The sequence below is a fragment of the Oncorhynchus keta genome, chromosome 7 (assembly GCF_023373465.1).
Source record: "Oncorhynchus keta strain PuntledgeMale-10-30-2019 chromosome 7, Oket_V2, whole genome shotgun sequence".
NCBI lineage: Eukaryota > Metazoa > Chordata > Actinopteri > Salmoniformes > Salmonidae > Oncorhynchus > Oncorhynchus keta.
Genome location: NC_068427.1, coordinates 19,874,972 through 19,901,021, shown reverse-complemented (window position 1 = coordinate 19,901,021; position 26,050 = coordinate 19,874,972). Strand labels below are relative to the sequence as shown.

General features: G+C 45.0%; 2 protein-coding genes across 10 annotated transcripts in view; one reads left to right on the top strand and one right to left on the bottom strand.

Moving 5' to 3' along the window:
- LOC118370588 (DDB1- and CUL4-associated factor 6-like) overlaps positions 1-3,855 on the top strand; it is a 40,702-nt gene extending 36,847 nt beyond the window's left edge. For all 6 annotated transcript variants that reach the window (XM_035755637.2, XM_035755642.2, XM_035755641.2 and 3 more), the window contains 3 exons: positions 2,273-2,361; positions 2,757-2,862; positions 3,295-3,855. In XM_035755637.2, the coding sequence (XP_035611530.1) occupies positions 2,273-2,361; positions 2,757-2,862; positions 3,295-3,353 (254 nt within the window). In that variant the 3' untranslated portion in view covers positions 3,354-3,855. The remainder of the gene's footprint in view (positions 1-2,272; positions 2,362-2,756; positions 2,863-3,294) is intronic.
- Positions 3,856-6,246: 2,391 nt separating this feature from the next.
- On the bottom strand, positions 6,247-25,021 carry gpr161a (G protein-coupled receptor 161a). Of its 4 annotated transcripts, none has more exons than XM_035755643.2 (6): positions 24,648-25,021; positions 20,729-21,137; positions 15,985-16,718; positions 15,075-15,182; positions 14,138-14,257; positions 6,247-10,204 (listed from the first exon to the last, which is right to left on the bottom strand). In XM_035755643.2, exons 2-6 carry the CDS (start codon positions 21,091-21,093, stop codon positions 9,927-9,929), a joined length of 1,605 nt encoding a protein of 534 aa, XP_035611536.1. In that variant the 5' UTR covers positions 21,094-21,137; positions 24,648-25,021; the 3' UTR covers positions 6,247-9,926. The 4 variants fall into 4 exon arrangements, with proteins under 4 accessions (XP_035611536.1, XP_035611538.1, XP_052378121.1 ...); XM_035755645.2 differs by lacking the exon at positions 24,648-25,021 and adding an exon at positions 21,574-22,297; XM_052522161.1 differs by lacking the exons at positions 20,729-21,137; positions 24,648-25,021 and adding an exon at positions 17,361-18,470.
- Positions 25,022-26,050: the final 1,029 nt, after the last annotated feature.

Here is a 26,050-nt window from a genome sequence, read left to right as displayed (position 1 = left end):
ACCGCCCAATTGATCCACAGACGACAGAATCGCAATCACACTGCATACTGCCCTAACCCATCTGGACAAGAGAAATACCTATGTGAGAATGCTGTTCATCGATTACAGCTCAGAATTTAACATCATAGTACCCTCCAAACCCGTCATTAAGCTCGAGACCCTGGGTCTCGACTCCGCCCTGTGCCACTGGGTCCTGGACTTTCTGATGGGCTGCCCCCAGGTGGTGAGGGCTGGAAACAACAACTCCACCCCGCTGATCCTCAACAATGGTGCGTTCTCAGCCCTCTCCTGTACTCCCTGTTCACCCATGACTGCGTGCACGCCTCCAACTCAATCATCAAGTTTGCAGACGACACAACAGTGGTAGGCTTGATTACCAACAACGATGAGGCGGCCTACAGGGAGGAAGTGAGGGCCCTCGGAGTGTGGTGTCAGGAAAATAACCTCACACTCAACGTCAACAAAACAAAGGAGATGATCGTGTACTTCAGGAAACAGCAGAGGGAGCACCCCCCTATCCTCGGTGTACGGCAGCGTAGCCTAGTGGTTATAGCGTTGGACTAGTAACCGGAAGGTTGCAAGTTCAAACCCCCGAGCTGACACGGTACAAATCTGTCGTTCTACCCCTGAACGGGCAGTTAACCCACTGTTCCTAGGCCGTCATTGAAAATAAGAATTTGTTCTTAACTGACTTGCCTAGTTAAATAAAAAATAAAAAATAAATAAAGGTACACATCATGGACAATCTGAAATGGTCCACCCACACAGACAGCGTGACGAAGAAGATGCAATGGTACCACTTCAACCTCAGGAGGCTGAAAAAATGTGGCTTGTCACCGAAAAAAAAAGCTCTCCAGAGGGTAGTGAGGTCTGCACAACGCATCACTGGGGGCAAACTACCTGCCCTCCAGGACACCTACACCACCCGATGTCACAGGACATGTCAACAGCCACTGCCTGTTCACCCCGCTATCATCCAGAAGGCGAGGTCAGTACAGGTGCATCAAAGTTGGGACCCAGAGACTGAAAAACAGCTTCTATCTCCAGGCCATCAGACTGTTAAACAGCCATCACTAACATTGAGTGGCTGCTACCAACATACTGGCTCAAATCTCTAGCCACTTTAATAATAAAACATTGGATGTAATAAATGTATCACTAGTCACTTTAAACAACGCCACTTTATATAATGTTTACATACCCTACGTTACTCATCTCATATGTATATACTGTACTCTATACCATCTACTGCATCTTACCTATGCCGCACGGCCATCGCTCATCCATATATTTATATGTATATATTCGTATTCATTCCTTTACACTTGTGTGTGTATAAGGTAGTTGTTGTGAAATTGTTAGATTACTTGTTAAATATTACTGCACGGTCGGAACTAGAAGCACAAGCATTTTGCTACACTCGCATTGACATCTGCTAACCATGTGTATGTGACCAATAAAATTTGATTTGAGGTAGTCGTGGGCGACGCAAATTGCTTAAAACTGTAGGGAGAAGGCAGAATGCCACCTAGAGTTTGAGAGCAAGCTAGAAGCTAGAGCTGAACTGCCTGTGGTAGCTACAAGCTAGCTAATTAATTCACTTCAGTCGAGAAGGAGTGAAACATTAGCTAACGTTACATTTCTGTTACACTACTAGCTCAGCACTGGGAATAAACACTAGTTGGTTTTTTCCCTCTTCTGTTAAGTCAAACAGCAGTTACTTTGCCAGTTACATCAGTCAACTAAAGAGTAGCCAGTTTCTGCTCTGCTTGTTTTTACAACTTGGAGAAAGCGCGCAACACACACACTTACAGCAGCTGCCTCTGTTCAACTCTACCCCTTGCCAGTCTTAAGGCAGCCTTTCCTTCACACAGCCTGTCCGTAAGCTCTGGTGGTGTCCACCCTGTCCTAAATCTCAGCCTATCCAACCACTCTTAGGCATACGCATTGCAATAACGGTGTGAGTAACACACACCTACCCTAGTCTTATCCCTACATCTAGTCTTACAGATACACCTCAACCATACCCCTGTGACCCCAGTAACACACACACCTACCCTTGTCTCACCACTATACCCACACCCCTACGATCCCAGTGAGTTTTTTTAGCTACATATTCAGCCTTGTGTAGAGAGCCAATAACACCCTACCTGATTCAGAGGGGTTGGGGTAAATGCGGATGACACATTTCAGTTGTACAACTGACTAGGTATCCCCCCTTTAACTGTATCATACCCTATTGCCAATCATTTGCGTCTCCTGTCTGTTCCAGTTCTTGCCTCGTCAGGGATCGACTACGACATCAAGGTCTGGTCACCTCTGGAGGTGTCTCCATCGTTTAACAGAGTCCTAGCTGATGAGGTATGTTTGGTCAATGATTTATTCAATCTTAATGGCAGACGAGCAAGTAGACTGGGGTGCACTTCTGTCATCCAGTAGAGGGAGTGGATTCCCCACTGTGTGGGACTTCCCCTCTTCTCCATGAGCTGTCACAACAGCTGACTGGGGACGCCTTGGCCCAGGAGGCTTACCTCTGTTCTCTTCTCTCTATCCTCACTCCTCCTCCCCCCCATGCCCTCTTCTTTCTCCTTCATCACCCCTTCTCACCCGTCCCACTCCCAACTCGTCAGTGATAGAAACCACATTCTCTTTGAAGCTTCTGACAACCGAGATGATGAATTCAGAGATCAACTACAAGGTTCACTGGTATATTTCACTTTCTTTCACCCTCTCTCTCACACTTATTCTCTCTGTAGGTGATCACGCGTAACGAGTTGATGCTAGAGGAAACCAGGAACACCATCACAGTCCCAGCTTCCTTCATGCTGCGAATGCTGGCCTCCCTTAATCACATAAGAACGGGTACACATGCTCATTCACTCACTTACATTTTGCTCGTAGTTTAGTGATATTAACTATATTTTGTGGCCTTTGCGAATTGGTTAAAATGGTGCTTTGAAAAGCAGTTGGCCAATGAACCAATAGAAAGTGCATGTGGAAGTATTTATGTTCTTATCGATGTACTTTGAGACCATTGAGCCTGGGCTGAGTAAACCGCTTACCACCGGGAGGTTAACTGGTTCATTCACTCAATTACCAGCACCCAGTTATGATGCTTCCACCACAGACTAGGTACTGTAGGAAATGGGATTTAGGCTGCGTTCATTAGACACAAAATGGAAGAAAACCGTCTGAAATAGGGTAGAATTACCTGGACATTTTTGTTTTCCGTATGCCTTAATGAACATAACCCAGGGGTTTATTACACACTTTGTTTTTCATTCCTTTCCTCAGATCGCTTGGAGGGCGACCGTTCAGAAGGTTCTGGACAGGAGAATGAGGATGAGCAGTAGCTGCTCAGATGCCATTTTATTTGAAAAATAAATCAAAAACACTTTTCTTTTGCTCTAAAAAGCACTTGAAGATCTTGAGATTTGTACAAGTATTATGTAGAATATTTCCTTTTCTGAGCATTAGTTACATTTGTAGCCCTCTTCTTTTTTTTAAGATGACTTTCTTACTGGTGTGTCTGTATGAGAACTGCATCGAGAAAAATAACTGTGTGAATGCAAGCGCAAAGCCAGGCAATATATATATAAAGAGGGGAATATTATTTAGATGACTGGTGCGTGAGGATGTTTAAAGTGCAATATTATTTTTGTCAGGAGCAAATGAGCTTTGATCAGTGTTACGATGTGACATTTCTTATTTGTAGTGCAAGGCTGAGAACTCATGTTTATATACCGTATTTGCAATTGTGTCTGTGAACATAAGAATTATGCTTTAAATAAACCATGTTGTTGTTGAAAAATGTCTACATATGCCTGTCTCAAAGGTATAAATAAGTATGTCTTGTGATTCTGTCCTGTAACAGTTATTACACAGGACAACTGAACTCTCCTCTCGGCGTTGTTGAAGGATCCACACAACAGTTTAGGGATCCTGAATGTCGCCCAGGTTACAGGACAGATGGCTTGTGTAGCTGTTGACTGAAGCACGAACACAGTATGGCCCGTTTACTCCATCATGTATAATTCGTTTTAAAAGAGAGGACTCTATATACTGGAATATAGAAAGTGACTGGTAGCAGGATTAATAATTGTGCCAACAAGGCTGAAAAGTGACTGGTAGCAGGAATATAGAAATGCTTATGGTAATATACAGTGTACAAAACATTAGGAACACCTTCCTAATATTGAGTTGCACCCCGCTTGCCCTCAGAACAGCTTTAATTCGTTGGCATGGACTACAAGGTGTCGAAAGTGTTCCATAGGGATGCTGGCCCATGTTGACTCCAATGCTTCCCACAGTTGTGTCAATTTGGCTGGATGTCCTTTGGGTGGTGGATCATTATTGATACACGGGAAACTGTTAACCGTGGAAAAACCCAGCAGCGTTGCAGTTATTGACACTCAAACCGGTGCGCCTGGCACCTACTACCATACCCTATTCAAAGGCACTTTAATATTTTCTCTTGCCAATTCACCCTCTGAATGGCACAGATACACAATCCATGTCTCAAGGCTTAATACTTATTTAACCTGTCTCCTCCCCTTCATCTACACTGATTTGAAGTGGATTTAACAGGTAACATCAATAAGGGATCATAGCTTTCACCTGGTCAGTCTGTCATGGGAAGAGATGTTCTTAATGTTTTGTACACTATATTCATGAAAATAGAAGTGGCCGGTAGCAGGATAACAGATGGATATTAATATATACAGGTGAACAGGAGTAATAGGAATCAGAAGCAGGATAGCATGAATAGGATAGCACTAATGGCAATCAATGAAAAGCAGTGTAGTGGTAGTAGTACATCTAATCAATAATCAGTGTAGGTGTGAGGGGGATGGCCAGGGGATGGAAGCTGTTGAGTCTGTTGGTCTGAACCTTGATACCTGGTACCGTCTGAGAGCATGGAGAACAGTCCATGTCTCAGGTGGCTGGAGTCTTTGGACATTTTCCGGGCCTCTAAGACTACCTGGCATGTACGTCCTGGATGGTTGGGCGCTCACCCTCAGTTATACGCTGGGCCGTCCGCACGACCCTCTGTAGGGCCTTCTGGTCGAGGGGCGTTGCAGGTGCCATATCAGATGGGGATACAACCAGTATAGAGCAGCTGTGAAAGTTCCTAAGGATCTGTGCTAAATCGTTTCAGCCTCCTGAGGGAGAAGAGGCACTCCTGTGCCTTCATGACTGTGCTGGAGTGAGAGGACCAGTCATCAGTGATGTGGACACCAAGGAACTTGAAGCTCTTGACACTCCACTGCAGCCCCGATGTTGATGGGGGTGTGCACCCGCTCCTGTTTCCTGAAGTCCGCAATCAACTCATTGGTCTTGCTGACGTTGAGGGAGAGGTTGTCCTGGCACCATACTGGTGCTTGACGACCTCTCTGTAGGCTGTCTCATCGCCATTGGTGATCAAGCCGACCATCGTCGTGACATCAGAAAACTTTGAGTTGGAGTCGTGCATGGCCACACAGTTGTGGGTGAACAGGGAGTACAGGAGGGGGCTAAGCGCACACCCCTGGGGGGCCTCCTTGTTGAGTGTCAGTGTGGCAGAGGCGTTGTCTACTATTACCACCTGGGGTTGGCCAGTCAAGAAGTTCAGGATCCTATGGTGTTTAATGCTGAGCTGTAGTTGATTAGCATCCTCACAGTCTAGGTGGGAGAGGGCAGAATTAAGATTGCGTTGTCTGTAGATCTGTTGGGGTGGTATGCAAATTGGAGTGGATCCAGGGTGTCTGGGATGATGGAGTTGTGTGCCATGACTAGCCTTTCAAAGCACTTCATTAGTACAGATGTGAGTGCTACAGGGTGGCAGTCAGTGTGGCAGGATGCCTTAAGAGTTTTTGGGGATAGGAATGATGGTAATCAGCTCAAAATGTGGGGATTACAGACTGGGACAAGGGGAGGTTGAAAATGTCTGCCAGCTGGTCTACGCATGCCCTGAAGACTCCCTGGAATAGCTTCTGGGCCTGCGGCCTTACGAGTGTTGACCCGTTTAAAAACCTTACGTCAGCATCAGAGAGAGATCACCTAGTCCTCCAGATTTGACCCTCATGCAGGGCTCTGTTGTGTTTGTCTAAGCGTGCATAAAAAGGACTTTGTGATTAAATGTATTTGGTTACAGAGTATTGCAAGACATTGGCAAGATTAAACAATCTGGGAGTCATGGCAGTGAGCAAAATGATAGAAATATTGAAATATTGTTACCCAGCCAACTAAAACACAGAACGCTTCTGCTATGTATAAAAAAACTTTAATACAACAGTACAAAATATCTTAGGGCTGGATTCAGTCCAAATCGTTTACCGTGTATGCAATCTCTGCGAATGCGGGAACACTGCCTTTAAATTTAAATCACACTATAAATGCAAATCTAATGCAATACGGAATGAATCCAGCCCTTAGTGGAAATCAAAAGTGTATAATACCTTACATTCTGGAGTATTGCTCTAACAATGCAGTACCATACTGGGACAGTGACACACAGATAAATACAGATATACACGAGGGCCAGTTTATTAGGTACAACACCCTTTTCATAAATGGTTTTCTTCTGACAGTGAGTCACGTGTCCGTGGCTTGCTATATAAAGCAGAGAGACAGGCATTGGAAAATTCAGTTACTGTTTGATTGAACTTTCAAATGGGCAAAACAAGTGACCTAAGCGACTGAGCGTGGTATGATCGTCGGTGACATGCGCGCCGGTTCCAGAATCTCAGAAATGGCCGACCTGGGTTTTTCACACACGACAGTGTCTAGGGTCTACCTAGAATGGTGCGACCCAACAACAACAAAATTCAGTCAGCAGCAGTCCTGTGGGAGAAAACAGCTCGATGAGGAGGTCGAATGGCAAGAATCATACAAGGTAACAGGCAGGCCACAAACAGGCAAATGACGGCGCAGTACAACAGCGGTGTGCAGAACGGCATCTTGGAACGCACAACTCGTTGGTTCTTGTCACGGATATTGAAGAATATGACCACACCGGGTTCCACTCCATTCAGCTAAAAACAAAAAGAGGCAGCTCCTGTGGGAACGCGATCAACACTGGTCAATTGAATGGAAAAAACGTTGCCTGGTCCGACGAATCCCGGTTCCTGTTGAGTCATGCCGATGGCAGAGTCAGGATTTGGTGTCAGCAGCATGAGTGCATGGTTCCATCCTGCCCGGTGTCAACGGTACAGGCTGTTGGTGGTGGTGTAATGGTGTGGGGATATCTTTCCTGGCCAACATTAGATCCCTTGATACCAATTGAGCAATGTTTCTATACCCCAAAGAATTCAGGCTGTTCTGGAAGCAAAAGGTGGGTCCTGACCCGGTACTAGACGAGTGCACCTAATAAACTGGCCGCTGAGTGGAACACTCAGTTCTGAGGTAAACACCCCAAATTGCTAATAAGATCGACAGTGATTCTCTCAGGGTGAGAAATGGTGCTCTAGTGAAGTGATCCAGAATGTATAACGTGTTAGATATGTGATAACTATAGTGTTTAAACAAGGGATGGTAACCTTAGCCTGGCTTCAGATCAGTATGTGCTTGAAAGCACAGTCAGAGGCGTTGACTGAAGCAGCACTTACAGATCTGGGATCAGGCTAGGTGTCCCTCGATACAGGGACATAGAGCCCACATGACCAGAAATCCTAACCAACAGAGTAACTTTTTTGAAAAATACAGTAATACTGTAAGTGGCTTCATGGTGTTCTATTATGTGCTTGACGTTGTCAGTCTGATAAAATACCACAGTCCTGCAAAGCCTACAGCTCACCCACACTAGGACCATTGTAGAGTAATACTGACAGGAGAGATACACCACAGATCAAAAGTATGTGGACACCTGCTCGTCAAAAATCTAATTCCAAAATCATGGCGATTAAAATAGAGTTGGTCCCCCCTTTGTTGCTACAACAGCCTCCCATGATCTGGGAAAGCTTTCCACTAAACATTGGAAAATTGCTGCTGGGACTTGCTTCCAATCAGCCACAAGAGCATTAGTGACGTCGGGCACTGATGTTGGGCGATTAGGCCTGGCTCGCAGACAGCATTCCAATACATCCCAAAGGTGTTTGATGGGGTTGAGGTCAGGGCTCTGCAGACTAGTCAAGTTCTTCCACACCGATCTTGACAAACCATTTCTGTGTGGACCTCGCTTTGTGCACGGGGGCATTGTCATGCTGAAACAGGCAAAGGCCTTCCCCAAACTGTTGCCACAAAGTTGGAAGCACAGAATCGTCTAGAATGTCAGTGTATGCTGTAGCGTTATGATTTCCCTTCACTGGAACTAAGGGGCCTAACCCGAACCATGAAAAACAGCCCAAGACCATTATTCCTCCTCCACCAAACTTTACAGTTGGCACTACACATTGGGGCAGGTAGCGTTCTCCTGGCATCCTATGACGGAGCCACGTTGAAAGTCACTGAGTTCTTCAGTAAGGCCATTCAACTGTCAATGTTTGTCTATGGAGATTGCACGGTTGTGTGCTCAATTTTATACACCTGTCAGCAACGGGTTTGGCTGAAATAGACGAATCCACTCATTTGAAGGGGTGTCCACATACTTTTGAATATTTATAGTGTACTTGATAAGTCACGGCTTTCCAAAACAACATACAAATCAGAAGGGGACGGATTCATACTCTGGGTACTGCATTATTCAAGTGCATTCAAATGTACATTATCTTATAGTGGCATGTTTTCACATGCCGTACTGTGAAATGTTGAAGTATACAGGAAGTTGGTCCTATGCTCCAAAAGCATTACAGCTACTGAGAACAAGGAAGTTCTCTTCCCGGGAATACCTGGCCACGTTCAGTTGGCAAATGTTGTGAAAGGTTGCAGATAGAAATGTCATGAATAGAACTGACATGATCCCTTACTTGACATGTCATTGAGGCATGTTTTATATCCGTTATTTTACCAGGTAAGTTGACTAAGAACACGTTCTCATTTACAGCAACGACCTGGGGAATGGTTACAGGGGAAAGGAGGGGGATGAATGAGCCAATTGTAAAATGGGGATTATTAGGTGACCGTTTGAGGGCCAGATTGGGAATTTAGCCAGGACACCGGGGTTAACACCCCTACTCTTACGATATGTGCCATGGGATCTTTAATGACCTCAGAAAGTCAGGACACCCGTTTAACGTCCCATCCGAAAGACGGCACCCTACACAGGGCAGTGTCCCCAATCACTGCCCTGGGGCATTGGGATATTTTTTAGACCAGAGGAAAGAGTGCCTCTTACTGGCCCTCCAACACCGCTTCCAGCAGCATCTGGTCTCCCATCCAGGGACTGACCAGGACCAACCCTGCTTAGCTTCAGAAGCAAGCCAGCAGTGGTATGCAGGGTGGTATGCTGCTGCATGTTCATTCTACATAAAACATTTCGATATGAACGTTCCACAACGTTGTCCCCCCCTCCCCCATCTAAAACTCCACAACAGACTTATCTGTTCACAACAGCAAGAGGCAGTCTTTAAGCATGAAAAGAAATAAGGAATAAGTGGCTTAAGACATTATCATAGGCATAAACTAAATCTTTCCAATGAAAATACAAACATTGAACCATCAAGATACAGTAGTTACGGCTTCCTATTTAACAGAGGTGTATATATAGTACAACTAGCAAGTCACTCAATATATGGCACGCATTTGGTCCAAAAATGTCCTTCGTTTGTATTGCTATTTAAGATTTCAACGTATGAAAATTGGTCATTGGGCCCACTTGTAAATGTGAAGTATCTATTCACATGAGAATAGATACAGAGGCATGTACTGTAACTGGCAGAAGCCTTGCATTGTTATAAATGTCTATTTTAAATATATACACTGTGCGTACTGAGTTCAAAGATTATAAAGTATGCAATGCCCAATGTACCATAAACTCTTAGGTACCTAAAAGAAGAAAAGGGATATTTGTTCTATGCATTCTCCCTCTCTTGGTCTTCTCTGTCGTCTTTGACGATCCCTTCATCGATGCTCTCCAGCCTCAGTCTCTGACCGTCAAGGTAACGGGGCCTCTGTGCCCCCCTCGCCGCAGCCGCAAACAACACCCCAGATAGGGGTGTGTCCTCGCCAAAGAGGGTGAGCTTAGCGTCGCTTTCGATGGCCCTGGCCAGGCAGGAGGCGAAGGTGTCCAGAGATTTGTGTATCTCTACTTGGACCTGGACAGTAGAAGGGATGGTGGTGCTCTCTGCAGCTGAGAGGAAAGGGAACAGAAATTGAGTTATCGGGTCATCATCCTTGCACCACTATTACAATGAATGGTGATGAAGACCTGATGCGAAATTGCTCAAATAAATATTGAACACATTTACACAGAAGTCTGATTGCTCAAATGCCTAAGTGGAACGAATGTACTAGTGACGGGAAGTTGTCTTTTTACTGGCTCAAATCTTTTCAACTCATTCAGTCAAAAGAACAAATATTTTGACTCATTTCATGAATAAATTTTCATAATTTTTCATTTAATTAATTCTGTAACCGTAAAAGTCTTGGTTTCATGAATGTTAACATCAGAAGCCTCATCCCTAAGTTTGTTTTATTCACTGCTTTAGCACACTCCACCAACAATGATATCCTGGCTTAGGAAGGTCACCAAAAATTCAGAAAATTCCATCCCCAACTACAACATTTTCCTCCAAGATAGAACTGCCAAAGGGGGCCAAAGTTGCAATCTACTGCAGAGATAGCCTGCAGAGTTCTGTCATGCTATCCAGGTCTGTGCCCAAACAGTTCGAGCTTCTACTTTTAAAAATCCACCATTCCAGAAATAAGTCTCTCACTGGTGCTGCTTGCTATAGACCACCCTCAGTCCCCAGCTGCGCCCTGGACACCATATGTGAACTAATTGCCCCCCATTTATCTTCAGAGTACTGTTAGGTAACCTAAACTGGGATATGTTTAACACCCCGGCCATCCTACAATCTAAGATAGATGCCCTCAATCTCACACAAATTATCATGGAACATACCAGGTACAACCCTAAATCCGTAAACACAGGCACCCTCATAGATATCATCGTGACCAACCTGCCCTCTAAATGCACCTCTGCTGTCTTCAACCAGGATCTCAGCAATCACTGCTTCACTGCCTGCATCCGTAATGGGTCCGCGGTCAAACAACCACCCCTCATCACTGTCAAACGCTCCCTAAAACATTTCAGCGAGCAGGCCTTTCTAATCGACCTGGCCCGGGTATCCTGGAAGGATATTGACCTCATTCCGTCAGTTGAAGATGCCTAGTTGTTCTTTAAAAGTGCTTTCCTCGCCATCTTAAATAAGCACGCCCCATTCAATTTAAAAAAAACTAAGAACAGATATAGCCCTTAGTTCACTCCAGACCAGCACAAAAACATCCTGTGGTGTACTACATTAGCATCGAATAGCCCCCGCGATATGAAACTTTTCAGGGAAGACAGGAACCTAAATACACAGGCAGTTTGAAAAAGCTAGTCTTTGCTTTCCTAACAGAAATTTGTATCCTGCAGCACAAACTCCAAAAAGTTCTGGGACACAGTAAAGTCCATGGAGAATAAGAGCACCTCCTCCCAGCTGCCCACTGCACTGAGGCTAGAAAACACTGTCACCACCGATAAATCTACAATAATCGAGAATTTCAATAAGCATTTTTCTACGGCTGGCCATGCTTTACACCTGGCTACCCCTACCCCAGTCAACAGCTCAGCACCCCCCACAGCAACTTGCCCAAGCCTCCCCCATTTCTCCTTCACCCAAATCCAGATAGCTGATGTTCTATCGCGGGGGCTATTCGATGCTAATGTAGTACACCACAGGATGTTTTTGTGCTGGTACAGGGTTCAATTTGTACAGGGTTCAATTCTCGGGCCAACTCTTTTCTCTGTACATCAATGATGTCGCTCTTGCTGCTGGTGAGTCTCTGATCCACCTCTACGCAGACGACACCATTCTGTATACTTCTGGCCCTTCTTTGGGCACTGTGTTAACTAACCTCCAGACAAGCTTCAATGCCATACAACACTACTTCCGTAGCCTCCAACTGCTCTTAAATGCAAGCAAACTAAATGCATGCTCTTCAACCGATCGCTGCCCGCACCCGCCCGTCCTAGCAACACTACACTGGATGGTTCTGAGTTAGAATATGTGGACAACTACAAATACTTAGGTGTCTGGTTAGACTGTAAACTCTCCTTCCAGACTCACATTAAGCATCTCCAATCCAAAATTAAATCTAGAATCGGCTTCCTATTTTGCAACAAAGCATCCTTCACTCATGCTGCCAAACATACCCTCGTAAAACTGACTATCCTACCGATCCTTGACTTTGGCGATGTCATTTACAAAATAGCCCTCAACACTCTACTTAGCAAATTGGGTATAGTCCATCGCAGTGCCATCTGTTTTGTCACAAAGACCCATATACTACCCACCACTGCGACCTGTATGCTCTCGTTGGCTGGCCCTCGCTTCATATTCGTCGCCAAACCCACTGGCTCCAGGTCATCTATAAGTCTTTGCTAGGTAAAGCCCCGCCTTATTTTAGCTCACTGATCACCATAACAGCACACACCCGTAGCACATGCTCCAGCAGGTATATTTCACTGGTCACCCCCAAAGCCAACTCCTCGTTTGGCCACCTTTCCTTACAGTTCTCTGCTGACAATGACTGGAATAAATTGCAAAATTCACTGAAGCTGGAGACCATTGTCTCCCTCACTAACTTTAAGCATCAGCTGTCAGAGGAGCTGACAGAGCATTGCACCTGTACATAGCCCATCTGTAAATAGCCCACCCAACTACCTCATCCCCATATTGTTATTTATTTTTTGCTTATAGATTTTTCTATTGTGTTATTGACTGTACATTTGTTTATCCCATGTGTAACTCTGTTGTTTGTGTCGCACTGCTTTGCTCTGTCTTAGCCAGGTCACAATTGTAAGTAAATGAGAACTTGTTCTCAACTGGCCTACCTGGTGAAATAAAGAATAAAATAAATAAAAATGTATTCAGTAATGCCCAAAGCACACAGGACCCCCTACCGGCAACCTAAAAACTTGAAAGAATCATGATTTTACAAGCCTCTCGTTCACCATAGGGGCCTTATTGGAGCTGAGGTACGCTTCATTTTTTGTGCAGTGTGAACACTCCAAAGGAACTCAGACCCCTCAAAAGAGCCCACAAAGCGAATCGAACTAACAACATCTAGAGAGGTGGTCTCAGGCGGTCCCTTTTTTAGGACAATGCGAACGCAAAGCTCCCCAGGTTCCCTTGTCATTATTCCCACACCACACTAGACTACTGCAACACCGTTTCCCCTGCCATAACCCCTCACATTGAGTTTTTAGTTTAGATCATTTGTTTGCAATATGTGATCTATAGGCTAAGAGAGTTTCATAAATTGTTTATTGATTGTGGGTTTTAAATAAGGTGAGAAGACAACATATTTGCTGAGAATCATAAAAAGGGTACAAAATCTCTAGTTCTTAAAGGGGCAGTAGCCTACCTTGGGTGTAACATTTTCAATTACAGCATTATTTATTCAAAAGTCATTCTATTGCTATTTGTTCTGTTACCAATCACATTTTTATGTTTAATAGTATCTTCTAATTACAATTATTATGGCTCATACTTTGACTAAATGCAATCTATTAGCTTCCAAAATGTAAGTAGGTACATAACACATTCTGATTGAATGGCTTGTCCTGCTCTTTGTAAAAACTTAGAGTGCATCTTGGAAAAACATAGCAATGTGAATGTAAAGAGGACTCGGCCCACAAAACAGTTGAAGTGCACTGGAAAAAAGTCCTCATTCAAAAGGCAAAGAGAACTGAGTTCTTTTATATTTTTTTTACCCCAGAGTTCACTTTAAAGAAGACTGAGATCGGTTTGTTTAAAAGAGGACTATATGTGAAAACACCCTTAGACTTAGTAAAAAGTGTGCTTCAAACAATGTACAGTTGCAATTGCTTGGCATACATATAAAAATATTTATTGATAGCTTTGAATCGAGGTCTAGATGCGACCGCCACCGGACTACTTTGACTCTTGACGGAATACAATTGCTTGACTGCCGTGAGGGAAATAAGCATAATATTGTTCGAACTGCAACAGCCCCCCAAACGTTTCATTCTCGAGTAAGAACGGACAGGTACCTTTGGAATTCTGCTGTTGCTCGTCTTCAAAGGTGACCGAGCTCCGCCTCTTTACGGCCACGCTTCCAATGTGGGAGGAGCCATCTGTGGAGAAGTTGTCAAGCAGCATCACGTCTGTACCTGTATGGGGAAAGGGGGGGATTCATGACCTTCAGTATTTTGTAGTGTATTTGTAGTGCAGTATTTCAGTAGAGTTTAAGGAACCACAAGATGCATAGCAGACAGACACGAAAGAAAATAAATCCTATTGTACTTACAATGTGTGTCTTCTCTAAACGAATCCGAAAGACTCAAAATAGTATTAAATCAGGTAACTCAGTTGATAGAGAAAGGCGCTTGAAATGCCAGGGTTGTGGGTTCGATTCCCACGGGGGACCAGTATGACAAAAAAAGTATGAAAATAATAAAAGCCTCTGCTAAATGACAAAAAAAGTAAATGTGAAAAAAAGTGTGTGAATGCCTGTGTGCCTGTTGATGCTGCACCAATGAGGAGTATCACACACACATGACAGATGATTACACATGATAATACAGTACACACACTACCATCTACCCTCTGCCAAGACATGAGCCACGAACCAGGAATCTGGGCTGATCAGAACACAGCTGAGAGATGATGATGATACAACAGAGAACTAGGCTAAACAATATTTATCAGCAATAAAGCCCTAAGGGAGCAGTTTTAAAAGGTACTGGAAGACCAGGGGCGTATTCATTATGTTGCAAAACATTTATTCAACGGAAGGAAATGAAAAAGGGAGGGACCCTGTTTTGTTCTTAAACGGTAAACAGTTTCCACAATGAATATGCCCCAGCTATATCTGTACTGTTCAGAACATTCAGACACTGCATCTCGACTAGGACTTAAAGGTATTGTTTGAATCGTCTTATGGAAACAGTGTCGTGTCTTTGCCAGCTTTCTGTGTGCGCCACTCACATGAGTCCTGAGTGAAACTGAAGCCGGTGTCTCCAGTGCTGCTGCCGGGGGCCAGGAGCTGCCCTCCTCCCACCAACATGGCCGTCAGGTGAGGGGACATGCCCAGGTCTGCAGGAAGAAACACAACAGCAGGGTCAAATATACAACGCCATACAATTAGGGCTGGCACAATTATGTATATTCGTATAACCAACGGTTATGGATGAAGACAGTGATGAAAATAAAATAACCGTCATAGGTGTTTGTTCCACAATTGGTTGACTGAAGACAGGACAGCTGCCCATTCATGCGTTAGTGTCTCTTTCTGCGGTAACATGGACTCTTACCAACGTGATTCAACTTTCTTTTCTCCTTACTGAAATAAGCAAGGAGTTTTATGTTGCCTAGGCAATGTCCCTTCCCTGCAGCAGCACACATAGAAATATAATGAATAGAACGTCTTGGAAACTCTAGCCCTGGCCATTTGACTGGGAGTTTACCCTCGCAATGGCTGCCTGGTATTGTGACGCAATAATTTCCATGGTAATGTAGAATGTGAATTCAAATGACGTCTGGTTGAATCAACAAATCACAGCACAAATTGATGGGTATACTTCCTGCTTTACTCTTATCGGTACACTCGCAATAGCAGCCAGTCCACCCATTATGCCATCATTGACTTGAATGGGAATGCCCATACGTAATGACTGTCACAGCCCTACATACAACACACCACAACACAATGTAACACAGTCAACTTAACTATTAACACAATAGCAGGGTCAGCCATTCAGCACAACAAAGAACACAACAGAACAAGATTTTATGTTGCACCAGTAAGGTTGTGCTGGTTTTCAGCACACAAAGCCAGTTCAAATCTCATCCATCCTCAACCTCAACCTAACACTACCAGCACCCTCCCCCTGCTCACCTGTGATGCGGTTGGAGATGCTGAAGAGGCGTGACGTGCGGTGGCGTGTGGCGAACGACTCCACGCGGTAGTAGCGATCCCCGAAGCACATGCCCAGCAGTTCCTTGCGCACAGTCTTGTTCCACAGGCCGTAGATGAGCGGGTGGCAGACGGCGCTGCAGAAGGACAGCCAAGCCACCAGGGTCTCCAGGCCCTGGGACACGCTGCCCTGACCCCACAGGGCCTCTGTACACACCACCCCCACGTAGGGGCCCCAGGTCACCAGGAAGGTCCCGATCACCACCATAATGGTGACGAAAGCCTTGCACTGGCTCCCAGCATACACTAAACTCCACCGGCTTCCATTGGATGACGTGGACGTAGATGAGTTTTTACGCTGGTCGTTCCTCTGAGCACCCGATGACGTTTCTTCTGAAGACGCGACCACCGTCGTCCCACAATGCACCTTGCGGGCCTTGAGGCGTGCCACGCGGAAGATTACGCCGTAGCAGGCCAACATGGCGAGCAGTGGCGGCAGGCTGCACCAGGTGACCCAGAAGGCGGTGTAGGCAGGGGTGCGGTGCCAGGCCGCCACGCATGTCCACTTGAAGCGGTCGAACTCGAAGGAGGACCAGCCGAAGAGGGGTGGCAGGCAGCCCACCAGGGAGTGCAGCCACACATAGGCGATTGCCACCACCGCCCGGTTGCCTGTGATCTTCATGGGGTAGATCATGGGGTACAGTACAGCATAGTACCTGTGGGCACAATGATAATGTCATTATCAAATCCATACATTCTATCAGTGTAAAAAAATATCCAAAAATGATTGCGCACAATATGATAGATCGTGAGGCAATGGAGAGAAAAAAAAACATTGCAGTTCGGGAATCCTACATACATTTTAACGTGCAAGGAAATTCCACCAAGAAAGTATGTTCCGGGGATGAGCAGCATAACAACCAACCAGCCAGGAAGTGACAGGGATTTTTAGGCTACGGTCACAGAGCCTCCGTGTCTGGCAAAAGTTAAGAGATGCTTAATGGAAGATGGAATTAAAATATAATTAAACGTTAAAGGAGAAAGATGGGCTACAACAACCAAGAGCCAACAGGTAGGCCTCTACATAATTTTCTGAATGGAGTCGTTGTTACGATGAGAAAGCGCATGACTGCAGCCTCAACTAGCCTTGCAAGCTAATATTAACTAGCTCCTCCTGGTTTGATGCAGTCAAGACCGGTACTACATATTGGATGTTAAATAACCTATACTGAACAAAAATATAAAAGCAACATGCAACAATTTCATGACTAGGAATACAGACACAAATCTGTTGGTCACAGATAACTTACAAAAAAAGGTAGGGGCATGGATAAGAATCTGGTGTGATCACCATTTACCTCATGCAGCACGACATCTCTCGCAGAGAGTTGATCAGGCTGTTGATTGTGGCCTGTGGAATGTTGTCCCACTCCTCTTCAATGGCTGTGCGAAGTTACTGGATATTGGCGGGCACTGGAACACGCTGTCGTACACTTCGATCCAGAGAATCCCAAACTTGCCCAATGAGTGACATGTCTGTCGAGTATGCAGGCCATGGACATTTTCAGCTTCCGTGTATTGTGTACAGATCCTTCCGACATTGGGCCATGCATTATCAGATTGAAACATGAGGTGATGGCACGACGATGGGCCGCAGGATCTCATTACTGTATCTCTGTGCATTCTAATTGGAATCGATAAAATGGAATTGTGTTCATTGTCTGTAGCTTATGCCTGCCCATACCATAACCCCACCGCCACCATGGGGCACTCTGTTCACAACGTTGACATCAGCAAACTGCTCGCCCATACAACGCCACACACGTGGTCTACGGTTGTGAGGCCGGTTGGAAGTACTGCCAAATTCTCTAAAATGACATTGGAGGTGGTTTATGGTAGTGAAATGAACATTCAATTATCTGGCAACAGCTCTGGTGGACATTCCAGCAGTCAGCATGCCAATTGCATGCTCCCTCAAAACTTGAGACATCTGTGTTAGAGTGGCCTTTTATTGTCCCCAGCACAATGTGTAATGATCATGGTGTTTAATCAGCTTCTTGATATGCCACACCTGTCAGGTGGATGGTGTTACGGATACAGTTATCCTGTGTGTGTGTATCCTGTGTGTGTGTTTCTTTTCTCTCCTTCTCCCCTCACAGGTGAAAATCATCACTCCCCAATCAGTCAACAATCAGAAGACACACCTCCTCCTATTTCCTAACCTATCACAGTTCCTTCCCCATGGTTTAAAAACCCCATCATTTGTTTGTTCTAGAGCTCAATCTCTCTGTAAATGCCATGTTTGTAGGACTCTGTGTTTCACTCTCGCTTTGTGTCTTAACCTCTCTTTTGTTTAAGCACTTCATAGCACTTTGTCATCACCTGTGAGTATTGTTTTTGGTTATGGTGTTTGTTTGTTGCTGGTGGGAAAAGGGGGAAACCAAGACAAATCGCCCATGGGCATACACTACCCGTAGGTGAACTTTGTTAAATACACTAGTTAGAACTGGGCAGACCACCCACTGTATTTTTGGTTAGTTAGTTAGCTGTTGTTAAAGTAGACTAGTCTAGCTTAGGGGTGTTTTTGAATACTTATTGTTTCTTTCCTTGGGTCCAGCTCAGCCCCTTTTCCTGCTCCCCCCCCCCCATTACCGTGTGTTTATAAATAAACCTGGAGTTTGACGGTAGATTTCTGTTGTCGTGGTTATTTTGTTCACACTTTTACTTTGTCACAATAATAATTTGCATGAGTTATGTTACGGGTCTCATTACCATCCCCCCTAGACTGTCGGGCCAAAAGGGATTTGTAACAGATGGATTAGTTTGGTAAAGGAGAAGTGCTCTCCAACAGGAATCTAAATACATTTGTGCACTACATTTGAAAGAAATATAGATAGATATATACCTAGCGGAAATGGAGGAAAACTCGCCTCCCTGCGGACCTGGCATCCTTTCACTCCCTCCTCTCTACATTTTCCTCCTCTGTCTCTGCTGCTAAAGCCACTTTCTACCACTCTAAATTCCAAGCATCTGCCTCTAACCCTAGGAAGCTCTTTGCCACCTTCTCCTCCCTCCTGAATCCTCCCCCCCTCCCTCTCTGCAGATGACTTCGTCAACCATTTTGAAAAGAAGGTCGACATCCGATCCTCGTTTGCTAAGTCAAACGACACCGCTGGTTCTGCTCACACTGCCCTACCCTGTGCTCTGACCTCTTTCTCCCCTCTCTCTCCAGATGAAATCTCGCGTCTTGTGACGGCCGGCCGCCCAACAACCTGCCCGCTTGACCCTATCCCCTCTCTTCTCCAGACCATTTCCGGAGACCTTCTCCCTTACCTCACCTCGCTCATCAACTCATCCCTGACCGCTGGCTACGTCCCTTCCGTCTTCAAGAGAGCGAGAGTTGCACCCCTTCTGAAAAAACGTACACTCGACTGCCCGTTCCATGATCTCGCCATCACGGTTGACAACTCCATTGTGTCCTCCTCCCAGAGCTCAGAACCTTGGCGTGATCCTGGACAACACCCTGTCGTTCTCAACTAACATCAAGGCGGTGGCCCGTTCCTGTAGGTTCATGCTCTACAACATCCGCAGAGTACGACCCTGCCTCACACAGGAAGCGGCGCAGGTCCTAATCCAGGCACTTGTCATCTCCCGTCTGGATTACTGCAACTCGCTGTTGGCTGGGCTCCCTGCCTGTGCCATTAAACCCCTACAACTCATCCAGAACGCCGCAGCCCGTCTGGTGTTCAACCTTCCCAAGTTCTCTCACGTCACCCCGCTCCTTCGCTCTCTCCACTGGCTTCCAGTTGAAGCTCGCATCCGCTACAAGACCATGGTGCTTTCCTACGGAGCTGTGAGGGGAACGGCACCTCAGTACCTCCAGGCTCTGATCAGGCCCTACACCCAAACAAGGGCACTGCGTTCATCCACCTCTGGCCTGCTCGCCTCCCTACCACTGAGGAAGTACAGTTCCCGCTCAGCCCAGTCAAAACTGTTCGCTGCTCTGGCCCCCCAATGGTGGAACAAACTCCCTCACGACGCCAGGACAGCGGAGTCAATCACCACCTTCCGGAGACACCTGAAACCCCACCTCTTTAAGGAATACCTAGGATAGGATAAGTAATCCTTCTCACCCCCCCCAAAAGATTTAGATGCACTATTGTAAAGTGGCTGTTCCACTGGATGTCCTAAGGTGAATGCACCAATTTGTAAGTCGCTCTGGATAAGAGCGTCTGCTAAATGACTTAAATGTAAATAAGCTTCATAAGCTTTTTGTGTATATGGAAAATTTCAGGGATCTTTTATTTTAGCTCAGGACCAACACTTTACATGTTGCGCTTATATTTTTGTTCAGTGTAGATTTGGCAACTATTAGTCTACTATAGTGCGAGTCAGCTTGTTGGATGGTTGCCATCTCTCCCTCCTTCCTGTCTCACTCGCTGACAGTATGGCCCCTCCCCCGCCTACTAGAGCAGGACCTCTCCCTCTCGTGCTTTATCTGCTGCTTCACTCACTTGGCTTGGATTGGGTCAGGTCTGGATCTGATCAGGTATATTCAGAACAGGTCTCTATATTTAAAAAATATCGGATCCGGGTGGGAAAACCACAGGTCCATTTCGGAACGGGTCCAACTTTTTGGACCAGTGAACACCTCCAGCACAACATCCCCAACAAACATATTGTACCTTGCAAGCAGCCATCCCAGTGTAGGGGTACTATCACTGACCTGTCAATGGCGATGGCCCCCAGGGTGAGCATACTGGCCGAGCTGATGAGCAGGTAGATCAGGGCGGTAAAGTTGCACCACACCACACCAAACACCCACTCCCGCCGTGCTGAGCTCACCGCCACAAAGGGCAACACCAGCACTGACAGCAGCAGGTTGGACAGGGTCAGGCTGAACACAAACTTGTTGCTGGGTGTGAGGAGGTAGGGCCTGCGGTACAGAGTGGCCACGATGAGGAAGTTGCCCAGGCAGGCCAGGAGGGCGATGGTGACGATGAACACTGACTCCAGCACCACCGGGCCCCCACCAGCGTCCCACGCAGCTGTGGCGTTTCCCACAGTGGAGACATTCCCGCTAGCATTCATGGTGAGGTGCTGGGCTGCCGGAGGAGACAGGGCATACCAGGGGACTAGAAGGAGGGGAGAGGATAGGGTTAGACTGAACTGCACACAACCACAGGCTTGGAGTTGAGGTTAGTCGGGGTTGAAGCCTCAAGGGTTCAAATGTAGTTTTGCATTTTATCCTCTAATGGTTAGGTTAGGACACACACAAACACACTCTCCCCCTTGCTCTCATTGTTTAGCTAGTGCATAAACTATGCACATTGTATATGTATGGGGAAGAAGAGAATCCAGATTAGTTCACTAAACTGAAAACAGAGAGACTGACTGGACTTACATTTATACATGTTAGGTAATTTGTCAATCTAATTACATGAATGTGCCTGACGCAGCAGCACAAAATACTGTAGTCTAGTTTGATTTATTCAGGTTTCAACGTTTTATTGTCACATGCACAGCTTACAGCAGGTGTAAAACAGTGAAATGCTTAGCTTGACGACTCACACTAAATTCTTCCGCTGCTCTGTCGTTCGCTACATACTTCAGTCTGAGACTGCCATCCTTGAAGTCGTTTGTTGTTAAGACGAGGGACATTGTACAATTGTAAGTCATCAGCGATTGGATTGTCTCTAACCAATCAGAGTATCAAAGCCAATAAAACATTTTCAAACCACCACTTTACCCATGTGTGTTCTGTCTCTGGCCCAACCCATCGGATTCTGGACCAATCAGACGGACCGGAATGTGTTTACATTCGGTGAAGGGTCGTGCAGGTATTCAGATCCAGACTCATTGCAGAGAAGAAACTAATGTCTGTGGCGTAGCATTTGGCCAGAGAAAGGAGTCTGGGCAGTCAGGCAATAAAATGCTTACTTGCGAGGTCATCCCAACAGAGCAGTAATAATACATGAAAAAACAAATTGTGAGAATGCAGTTATATACAGGTCAGTGCCAGTACTATTATTAGAATGTGCAGGGGTAATGGAGTGATTGAGGTAGTTATGTACATGTAAACAGGGGTAATGGAGTGATTGAGGTAGTTATGTATATGTAAACAGGGGTAAAAAGTGACTGGTAGCCAGATAAATATGAATGATAATAATAATCAATATAGCAGCAGCATAAGTGGATGTGTGCATGGTGATGTGTGTGTGTGTGTACACTGAGTTTACGAAACAAAGATACCTGCTCTTTCCATGACAGACTGACCAGGTGAAAGCTATGATCCCTTATTGATGTCACCTGTTACATCCACTTCAATCAGTGTAGATGAAGGGGAGGAGACAGGTTTAAAGAAGGATTTTTAAGCCTTGAGACATGATTGTGTGATTCAGAGGATGAATGGGCAAGACAAAAGATCCAAGTGCCTTTGAACCGGTTTGTGTCAAGAACTGCAATGCTGCTGGGTTATTCACACTCAACAGTTTCCCGTGTGAATCAAGAATGTTATACCACTCAAAGAACATGCAGCCAACTTGACAACTTTGAGAAGCATTGGAGTCAACATGGCCAGCATCCCTGTGGAACGCTTTCGACACCTTGTAGAGTTCTGGGGGACACACTCAATGTTAGGAAGGTGTTCCTAATGTTTGGCATACTAAGTGTCAGTATATGTATGTGTCTGCGTGGGTAAATACCTGTGGATGAACATTGAGTCAGTGCTGATGGTCTGTGGGTGAGGGAGGAGGTAGTTGTTAGCTATTCAACAGTCTTTGGCAATTTTGGGATGGCTGGGAGCTCGCCCCCAGTGATGCTATCGGGCTGTGGTTTCTTACATTAATGGGATAATATGGCATGGCAACACAGCCAGACAGCAAAGACAACAAGATAAGGATTTGATCCTTTGAGTCCAGACCACTGGTCCAGACTTGCGCAGCTGGAATGCAGAATAAACTTCCACACCCTGTGGAATGGATTAAACTGTTTTCCTTCATTCCGTGACCTAAAAATAATACCTAGTTATCAAATCAAATTGTATGGCTATATACAGGGAGTGCCAACAGGAGTCGATGTGGTTAAATGTATAGCTAACTGTATTGTGCTTTTACTCTGAATTCTCAAGTTAAGTTACTTTTGTATGTGTTTCATTAGCTAGGCTTACAATTTACAGAGTAAGCTACAGCCTAATAATGGAATAAAGGAGACTAACATTACTCCTTACAGTGTTTAGAGGCGAATTGGCCCTGGCAGCAAAATACTCAATCTAAACATGAATCGATTGTCAATTGCGGTACAGTTCTAGAAACAAAGCCATCTACTTCGATACCACATCAAAATAATTCCACAAATGCAAATTATACAATTAACCGGTTAACACTGTTGAAGTCGACTGTGTTTTCAGTGACAACACGATTGTGGCGTCCGTCTTCCATTTACACACAGGTGTTCAGAGACAGAAGGGCAATGAACACAGGCAGTTGATGCTGTCTTCCGTAAACAAACGCTGAAACATGGCCATGTGGGTACCCTAAACCCTATAAAATGTGTGTAGTTAATTTAACCTTTTGTTTTGAAAATGATTCATCGCTGATATCCTTATGTTTCCAAAACGGTACCGAGCGCAGAGGCTATTAAATTTAAAAAAACTCGCATGGCCCGAAGATACTATCACAGATCGAACAATAAGCCAGATGTTTCACCCAATGTATAAAGCTGAAGTATGGCGAAATCTGAAACATCCGGTTGGCGATTCCACTCACAACCATATATGGTGATGAGAGGAAGCCCAGTGGCTGGCAGTGGGGGAAAAAAATGGGGCGAGAGATTTCAGCCGACATTCTGCTCATCAATGAAACGTTTGAGAATCAATAAAGTTGTCTGGTCCCAAAAAATAGAATATGTTACGAACAGAGTCGCCTACCTTTTGTAGTCTTTACCCTTTGCCAAATTAAAAAAATATATATATATTTTAGGAATGCAAGGGCGAATCGAGTTACTGCAGATATACACTTCAGAGTAGGCGTTCCCTACGGAAACACATGCTAGAACGCACCAATAGGATCTCGCTTGTTCTGCCCATTGACTCATTTGCTCCCATTGGAAATGACAGACTACGGTCCATCTTGGGTTAGTCATAAACATCTTTGATACTATTGGCAATAGGCAGTAAAGATAATTAGCGTTTATGAATTACAAAGCTGCAGCCTAGTTATTTACTGTCAACAAAACTCTGACAAACAGTTCAGGTCACCCCTTCAAATATTACACCCAACTTTCCAGATGTACTACTTTAACAACATTTGCTGTCAAGAAAGGGTCGTTCAGTTGTTTTTGGAGTTTGTAAAATAATTATTTATACAGACAGCACTGGGGGAGGGGTCAACGTAGACAAAAAAAACACGAGTTTCGCATGATTGACACAGACACCGTTCACTCACTGTTACAAATGACAACATACATACGCTTCAATAACCTATAAAGGTCTAGCTAGCTACTTACATAATTTCTGCTATTTAAAGATTTTGAATACCGTCGTCCCCCTTTGACCCTGTTTCTAGCTAGCTTCTATTAACTCGCAAGCTAAAACTTTCTCCATTGTCCTGGCAGACTCCCCACCTCCACTACTATTCTCTTCTCACCTCTAGAACAGCGTTGAGGACCGTCATCTCCCACGAACTGGCAACGAAAGTTGTGTTCATTGGCACTACAACTTTAATTCAACGTAGAAATAGTTGTTGAATTTTCCCCATTTCATAGTTATCCTTTGGCTACAAATTTCAAGTCTGTCAGTTCTCGGTTTCAATGGCGTCCTCCACTAGCCCTCCACTGACTGAACTCAGTCTTCTCTGTCCTTGCTGGCGGGTCCCCCTTCTCAGTACGTGGGTGGTCTGTTATGGGTGTTACTTGAGTTAGTTCGTTCTAGTTTTTATGCAAGACAGTTAGTTGCATTTGCTTTCACGTTCAACATGATACAAATAGCCTACGTCGACGAGTGAAACAATATGTTTGTTGCTGTAATAAAAAAATAGGCTAACTAGCGGATAAGGCTATGTCTACACATTTGGTTAGTTTCGTTAACGCTTATATCTGTAGGAATGACATTTGTGTAGTAAGTACGCCTAATACATTATCACAGCATTTTGGCTACAGTGCATTCGGAAAGCATTCAGACCTCTTGACTTTTTACAAAATGTTTTACGTTACATCCTTATTCTAAAATTGATTAAATCGTTTTTCCCCCTCATCAATCAACACACAATATCCAATACTGGCGAAGCAAAATCAGGTTTTTAGACATTTTTGCAAATGTATTAAAAATAAAACCCTGAAATATCACATTTGTATTTACGATGGATACTCATTCGCTGCTGCAAAGGCAGCAGCTACTCTTCCTGGGGTCTGGAATTAAGGCAGTTATACAAATACATTACAATACATTCATTGCGGAATTCATAACACACTAAGTGTGTGCCCTCAGGCCCATACTAAACTACCACATATCTACAACACAAAATCCATGTGTGTGTGCCTATGTTTGTGTTACTTCACAGTCCCCGCTGTTCCATAAGGTGTATTTTTACCTGCTTTTTAAATCTGATTCTACAGCGTGCATCAGTTACCTGATGTGGAATAGAGTTCCATGTAGTCATGGCTCTATGTAGTACTGTGCGCCTCCCATAGTCTGTTCTGGACTTGGGGACTGTGAAGAGACCTCTGGTGGCATGTACTGTGGGGTATGCATGGGTGTCTGAGTTGTGTGTTAGTATTTAAACAGACAGCTTTGGACCTTCAGCTTGTCAACACCTCTTACGAAAACAAGTAATGATGATGTCAATCTCTCTTCCACTTTGAGCCAGTCCCTCTTTGTGGCACCTGACCACACCACTGAACATTAGTCCAGGTGTGACAAAACTAGGGCCTGTAGGACCTGCCCTGTTGATAGCAGAATAGCGCTTTATTATGGACAGACTTCTGCCCATCTTAACTACTGTTGTATCAATATGTTTTGACCATGACCGTTTACAATCCAGGGTAACTCCAA

Excerpts from the sequence above, each read along its gene's own strand:
- gpr161a (XM_035755643.2), bottom strand. The coding sequence starts at position 21,093 with ATGAATGCTAGCGGGAATGTCTCCACTGTGGGAAACGCCACAGCTGCG. Across the intron at positions 15,183-15,984 it reads CATCTCCAACCGCATCACAG|ACCTGGGCATGTCCCCTCAC; the intron begins GTGAGCAGGGGG and ends TTCTTCCTGCAG. Across the intron at positions 10,205-14,137 it reads GCAACAGCAGAATTCCAAAG|CTGCAGAGAGCACCACCATC; the intron begins GTACCTGTCCGT and ends CTTTCCTCTCAG.